General features: G+C 37.3%; 1 protein-coding gene across 25 annotated transcripts; it reads right to left on the bottom strand.

The window, feature by feature from the left end:
- Window positions 1-3,760: 3,760 nt before the first annotated feature.
- On the bottom strand, window positions 3,761-6,298 carry LOC121975086. 25 transcript variants are annotated; one of them, XR_006110243.1, is made up of 4 exons: window positions 5,915-6,298; window positions 4,689-5,205; window positions 4,265-4,345; window positions 3,761-3,937 (listed from the first exon to the last, which is right to left on the bottom strand). XR_006110243.1 is itself a non-coding variant. In XM_042526482.1 (4 exons), the coding sequence occupies exons 1-4, from the start codon at window positions 5,980-5,982 to the stop codon at window positions 3,918-3,920; spliced, it is 246 nt and encodes an 81-aa protein (XP_042382416.1). In that variant the 5' UTR covers window positions 5,983-6,298; the 3' UTR covers window positions 3,761-3,917. The 25 variants fall into 25 exon arrangements, 3 of the variants coding, with proteins under 3 accessions (XP_042382416.1, XP_042382415.1, XP_042382414.1); XM_042526482.1 differs by having other exon boundaries at window positions 5,122-5,198; XR_006110255.1 differs by lacking the exon at window positions 3,761-3,937 and having other exon boundaries at window positions 3,975-4,345; window positions 4,689-4,728; window positions 5,122-5,169.
- Between the last annotated feature and the right edge of the window lie 400 nt (window positions 6,299-6,698).

Raw genomic sequence — 6,698 nt, forward strand, 5'->3', positions numbered from 1 at the left:
TTTTCGGATATGTTTAGCATCCAATAACTTTTTTACCTCCTCCCTAATGATTTGATCTTAGTCAGCTCCAAAATGCCATTGTTTTGTTTGACTAGCTAAATTTCTAGGGCGATTTGTAATCGATGTTTTATCATTGCTGAGTCTATCCCTATCAGATCCTTAGTGTTCCAGCCAAAAAAATTTACATTCTAGGTAAGGCAAGTGACTACTAATTTCTTCAGTGCATTGGGCATGCCCTTGGAAATCTTGGTGACTTTTTTAGGGTGAAAGAAAACTATAGAGACCACTTCTATTTCTAGTTTAGGGGATGATGATTGTTTTTCTTCATTAACCATGTAAACTCCTTCCATCATTGGCTTCTGCCCATTAGCCCAACTGCTTTGGTTATTCCTTTGTTGTTTATTAGTGATGGTCTCCACATAATATTTTTGGAAGCCCGTTGATCTCCTTGAACTTCCATGACCTCATTTATGATGGGAAATTTAATCTTCTAATGATATAAGGATGCAATAGCTTGCAAGGTGCTAAGAGCTGGTCATTCTAATAGAACATTATATGAAGAAGGAGCATCTATCACCGTGAATATAGTGAGGATCGTCTGCCTCAATGATAAAACCTCCCATAGCTAAAGGCAATTTGATTTATTTGAGTAGTTGTACTTTTTGTCCCGAAAATCCAAATAGAGAAGTGGGGATAGGTTAAAGATCTTCAACCTTAATCCCTATCTATTCCATCACTATAAAATATAGGACATTAACTGAGCTACTTGCATCTATAAATACCCTTCTCACATCTTAATGAGCAATTAAAGCACATATTAATAAAGCATCATTGTGAGAGAGGAAGACTCCCTTTAAATCATTAGGATTGAATCCAAAAATGGGTCCTGCTTTGGTTTCACGAGTTTGAATTACCAAACATTCTTCTATGCTATGTCTTTTGTGTGATCACTTGGTATAATGAAACTTCCTCCCGATATCATATTAATTTACTCATAAATAACATATGGTTCTTGAGTAGTAGTCACTTTCTTGGGAGGTGGGACTTGTTGGGACCTTGACGTCCGCTAGAGCGGGGGTGAATAGCGTCTCACCCAAAACTTTACTTCCTATAATGTTAGTGCACAGCGGAATACAAAAGCAAACTAACAAATACGAAAGTTAACCTAAAACAAGAAGGAAGAAGACAACAAACCAAACACAAACCCTAACACAAGGCGTGTACGTGGTTCGGAGATAACTTGCTCCTACTCCACGGCGTGTCCGTAAGGTGGACGATCCCTCAATCCGTCGGTGGATTAGTCCCTGGCAAACTCCGGCTAGCTCAACCTCCTTGTGGGTGGAGAAACCTCACCACAACTCCAACCAAGACCTCTTGGCACACAAAGATCTCTTGAGCACTTTGGTGACTACTAATTAGGCTTTAACCAAGTCTAATTTCGTCACCTTGGCCGGCCATCCCAAGCTCCTTCTTATAGAGCTTGGAGCAAATCAGAAAGCTGATTTGCCCGTTACCAGTCGACTAGTGCCAACGGCTATCTCAACGACTCTCTGCTACAGTGCATCAGTCGACTGCTACAATCATCAGTCGACTGCTACAGTACTGCTACTGCTACAGTAACTCTACAGTAAACCCTAATTTTAGGATTTTGCCTCGAGTACATTCACTCAGCACTCGTTCTCTCCCGACCAACCTAGACCTAGCCTTCTAGCCTCCTCCATCAGCCTCGCGTCCCTCGGATGTCTCCCCATCCTTCACGTCTTGCCTTCTGGAGCTTCCTTCGGCCTTGTCCATATTGTCGGGTCTTCCTTTGCCAAGAGGCTCCTCACCTCCGGGGCTTCATCCATTGCCAAGTCACACTTGGACTTACGTTGCCAAGACTACATGCTTGGACTTACACCGCCAAGACTCATTCTTGGACTTTCCTCCTTTGCCAAGATCACACTTGGACTTTTCTTGTTGTACTTGTATCCTGCACACTCACAATGCATATCAAATACAACAATAAACCTAACTTAAACCTTTGCCCAAACATCAAAACCTAGGGCACCTAGATTGCTCCAACAGGACTTATATAGGATTTGGAAGGATAGGGGTAGGAGGTTGAGCAACAGGAGGGTTCTATCTTGGAGGTGGAGGAGGAGGTGGCATGTGTTGTCGAGGAGCAGGAATGGTTAAGATATTCCTCATACGAAGGTAAATTTCAATGATATTCTCTAGCTCTTGCTCTAATCCTCGACAATTGCTAGTGGTATGCCTATATTCTTGATGGAAGTCACAGAAGATGTTGGAGGGTTGTCTTTGGGGCCCTTGTTACGCTCTTACAGGTCACCTCAAAACTTAGTGTTCATCACAAATTTGCATAACTCTTTCTTTAGATTAACATAGAGGTAAAGCATAAGGATGATATCTTGGAGGATCCTATAATACCGACCTAAATGGCTTTGGTGCTCCGACAGTCGCTCATTAACAGTTTCAGGGTGAGCCACCTTCTGTTCTTGCTTGGCCCGTTGCGCTTCTTCCATATTTATGTATTTTTCTGCCCAAACCAAAAGTGTATCATAATCGGCTAGAGGCTTTTTTGAGAGAGAGCAAAAGAAATGCCCCTCTTGAAGCCCTTGTGTAAAAGATCCTGTTAATAATTCAAAAACTGTTGAAGGAATCTCTAGAGCTATATGAGTATATCATTTGACATATTATCTTAGAGTCTCTTGAGGCCTTTGTTTGAGGTTAAATAAGCTGAGGGGAGTTGGAACATACCTCTTCGAACTGGAGAAATGCCGTAAGAATAGAGTACTAAACCATTATTGTGTTGACCCAACTATGGTAGTCAAGAAGATGCGACATGTGACCCCTTCGGTATATTGATAAAGTATAGTTCTATTTTTGAAATGGCATAAATGATCATCCTGATTTAATGAACCATTATATTTTGTCACATGGGAGGTGTTGGAGCAATCGGTGTGACCTTAGATTTTGATGTTTGGACAAAGATTTAAATTAGATTATTGTTATATTTGATATAGGCTTATAAGTGTGCAAGATATAGGCACTACAAGAAAAAAAAACCCTAACAACAATAGTTTTTCACCATTCTCGTAGCTCCTTTAAAACTATTGTTAAAAGTCGTGTTGTTAAAGGGGATTCTTAAAGATAATAGTTAAAAACTGTTATCTTTTAAAGCAAAGATAATATTTTTATAACAGTGAAAAATCATTGTCTTTTTCATATAAAAATAAAAATAAAATTTAATATAAAATTTTCTAGTATTATAAATCATTTAAAATATAAAATTCAAAAATACAATATAATATATAATTTTTTAACATTTAAAAATAATATTTACAACCTTATGAAAGAATTTATAAGCAATCAACATAATAACAAGTAACGTCACTAATAAAATAAAGGTAGAGCAACACAACAATATGAGATTTTTCTGCTTAAATGTTAATGAGGTGTGGCAACACTAAAGCTCCCATTGCTCCTTAACATGCTAAAGTCTCCATTTTTTCTAACTTTTCGATGTTCTTCTTAGTACCCTTGATGAGCCTTGCTCAAATAAATATATATATTACAAATTAGAAACCATAATTGTATACTTAACAGATTGATATAAAGTCTTACTAGTGTAACCTCTTAAGTTTTTATAAATTTATTTCATCCCCTCTTTGGTTTCAACAAATGGCATGAAAAATGTAAAACCATAAATAAGATTTTAAATTTAATAACTACAAACATCAATAAAGGGCTGTTAGTTTAGAAAAATCTAAGTAACAACTACAGAAAATCCCTCAATAAAAGGAACATAAACTTTAGAAGTACTTAAGAGTGCTGGAACATAAACTTCATAGATAATATATGTAGCAACACTAGCTTAGAAGATGGACGCAGACACAAGAAATGTTCAGCCATGATCAAACTCCAAGATTGTAACCTGAATACAACAAGACGTACCTCAAAATGATCAACCATAGTAAAACACTGCACATCTATAAATGAGCATCTCTGCACACAAATAAAGAGTACACCAAATTCTGATAAAAAAAGAAGTAAAGAAATGCAACAAAATGGTTGAGCAACAATGAATTATAGTTGCTAGGAACCATCTCAATAGGCTCCCAAACATTAGTGATACTGACGAAACTTATTGAGACATCTTGATGAAAATGTGCGGATTCCATTTCTGTGCTAGAATACAGGTCAAGAAAAGCTAAATAGATAAAGCTGTCAACAAAAAATGACAAACAAGTAAAACTTCGACCTTGATCATTCCAATAGCATCTACAACTTTGCTGATTGCTAGTCCGATTGCCTTCAACACAATCACCTTGAAACTCTTTTCCTGTATGGAAACCCCCATTAATTATTAATAGAAGTTACAATATATCAACAAAGTCAGAGAATGAAAAATATACAAGCACATAGAAAGTTCTACAATGTCAAACTCAACCATAAGAGCTTAGAAAAGGTTTAGGATCTAAATAACAATGGCAATAGAAAATTAATACACATTAGAGGGGGGTCATGTTCATCCATACATACTTATAGTACCTTAAAAGGAATACACATTTTAGATGAATGGTCATCTCTGATATGTTCTAATTTGTATTCTGGACAAAGGAAGCATGCATGTTATTAGGAGACATCGATACCATTTGTAGAAGACTAGAGTTTGAAAATGTCACCTCTAGTTTAGGCTCTATCTGCTATTGCTGCACATGTTGTCTGCACATGTTGGATCCACAATCTCATGAAACTTGTTACTTTCAATCTTAGACAAGATTGTATCTGAAAGATTTCTAGGTTTGGAGCCCATGATTAGTTCAAGTAATATAAGACCAAGGCTATAGATGGCATAAGTATCATGAGAGACCACGTATGAGTAGGATCCATTGACAAGTCCAGATTTGAGGAACTTGAAACCATTAACTTTTGTAGAATAATAAGTTTCTAAAGTATGTCACTGGTCTTGAGATCTTCAATATACCTTGATATTGATATTTCATATTGTAGGTATGCAAGGGCACTTGTAATTTTAGTATATTCATTCTGAGGTACAAATAAGATCAGGAGATGTAAAAATATACAATAGAAACAAGATAGATAATGGGCACATACCAGCAAGAATAACCATTCTTTTTCTGCAAAACCTCCCCTTGCAACACCCTACGTCATTCTCATCGTGAGGATCAATGCTACAAGCTTTAAATAAATTAAATTTTGTTTACAAACATCTTAGTAATAGAATCAAAATATAGTAATAGAATACTTAGTTAGCAAATGATTCGATCAAGTAAACCATTGTAATGAAACCTATTGAGATAAAACAAGCTATAAACAAACATAGGTAGGGAAAGCAACAAATCAAAATGTTATCTTTCTTTTCGTTTGTTTGTTGTATTGGAACATAAGGCAATGAATATAAATAATGTCTCGAGTTTAGCAATCTCACATTTAAGACATCTGTTGCCCCAGCAAAACGATCTCCAATGAATCCCGGTGTGCAAACGCACCTAAAACCACCACAAAATGCAGTGGCGTTCAACACCACTGCACTAGCCACGCACTCAGTCCCATTGGCGTGCCCCTTTGGCACTGCCCACTCGACTTAGATCCCCCTCTGAACGGTAGTCATTTCATTACCGGAAATGGACATCACCACTACAAGCTGGAGAACCCCTAATACCCAAACTCATAGAATATCGAAAAGTCACTCCCGACCTTCCACACACTCCTGTCCGATAGAGGGTAGCAGCAACCGAAGTTGGTAAGGTTGGCATCATAGCCACAAGAGCAATCTGCTCATGTCCAATATGGCAGATGGAGGAATCCTCATAATTGAAGAGGCGGAGTAGGTTGTCAGCTATGAAGAAGAAGAAGAAGAAGAATAGGAGGAGGAGGAGGAGGACACCTGAAGGAGACTGGAGGCATAGTTGACATAGTTATGGATGAATCCATGCGAGGTGATGCGAATCTCATTCTCGCTAATCGCCGCCGACTCTAGCCATGGCTTCTCCACTTTCTAGTATCGGTCCATCTCTTAGCATGCACTAAAAGCTGAGAATGTTTGAAGCGGGCAGACTTGAAGTAGGGTTTCACGATGAGGCGGAACAAGCGATTCGATGCATAGTCTTCAACCTATCTCGCACCAAAAGAGGAATTGGTTCTATGGAAAAATGAGGGATTTGACGGAGAAAGGAGAGATGGTCAGTGAGAGGAGAAGAATGTCGAGCGAGTGAGGATCGTAGGTGGAGAGAGTCGGGTTCGGGAAGGGAAGGTTGTTTAGGATTTTGTCTTAAAAATTAAGGGGAGAGGGAAAGAAAAATGTTATGGTCTTGGATCCAAATAGTTTAATAAAATCAATATTATTAACATGTAAGCAACACTAATAGATAACAATTGATTAAAATTATTATCATAGGTCTAAAAAATAAGTTCATAGACAACAGTTTTAAAAAATTGTTATCTTTAATATACATAAGACAACAATTTTTTTAAAACTATTATCTTTTTTCAAAAAAAAGGTCAACAACAATGATTTTTAATAAAACTATTGTTAAATGGAAAAAGATAATAATTTTTTGAAAAATCATTATCTATTGGGTGTGGTGGAATCCCAAATTTCTTGTAGTAAGGTACAACAAGATAAAGTCTAAGTTTGGAGGTTTGGTAGTGTAAGTCCAAGTGTGTAATTT

The sequence above is a fragment of the Zingiber officinale genome, chromosome 4B (genome assembly GCF_018446385.1).
Source record: "Zingiber officinale cultivar Zhangliang chromosome 4B, Zo_v1.1, whole genome shotgun sequence".
NCBI lineage: Eukaryota > Viridiplantae > Streptophyta > Magnoliopsida > Zingiberales > Zingiberaceae > Zingiber > Zingiber officinale.

Bases quoted from the DNA above. Each gene is read 5' to 3' on its own strand.
- LOC121975086 (XM_042526480.1), bottom strand. From the start codon at position 5,982: ATGAGATTCGCATCACCTCGCATGGATTCATCCATAACTATGTCAACT. The intron at 5,199-5,914 runs GTGTCCTCCTCC...TAAAGCTTGTAG, and splicing joins ATGCCTCCAGTCTCCTTCAG to CATTGATCCTCACGATGAGA. The intron at 4,346-5,121 runs GTATGTGCCCAT...GTTTCCATACAG, and splicing joins AAGAATGGTTATTCTTGCTG to GAAAAGAGTTTCAAGGTGAT.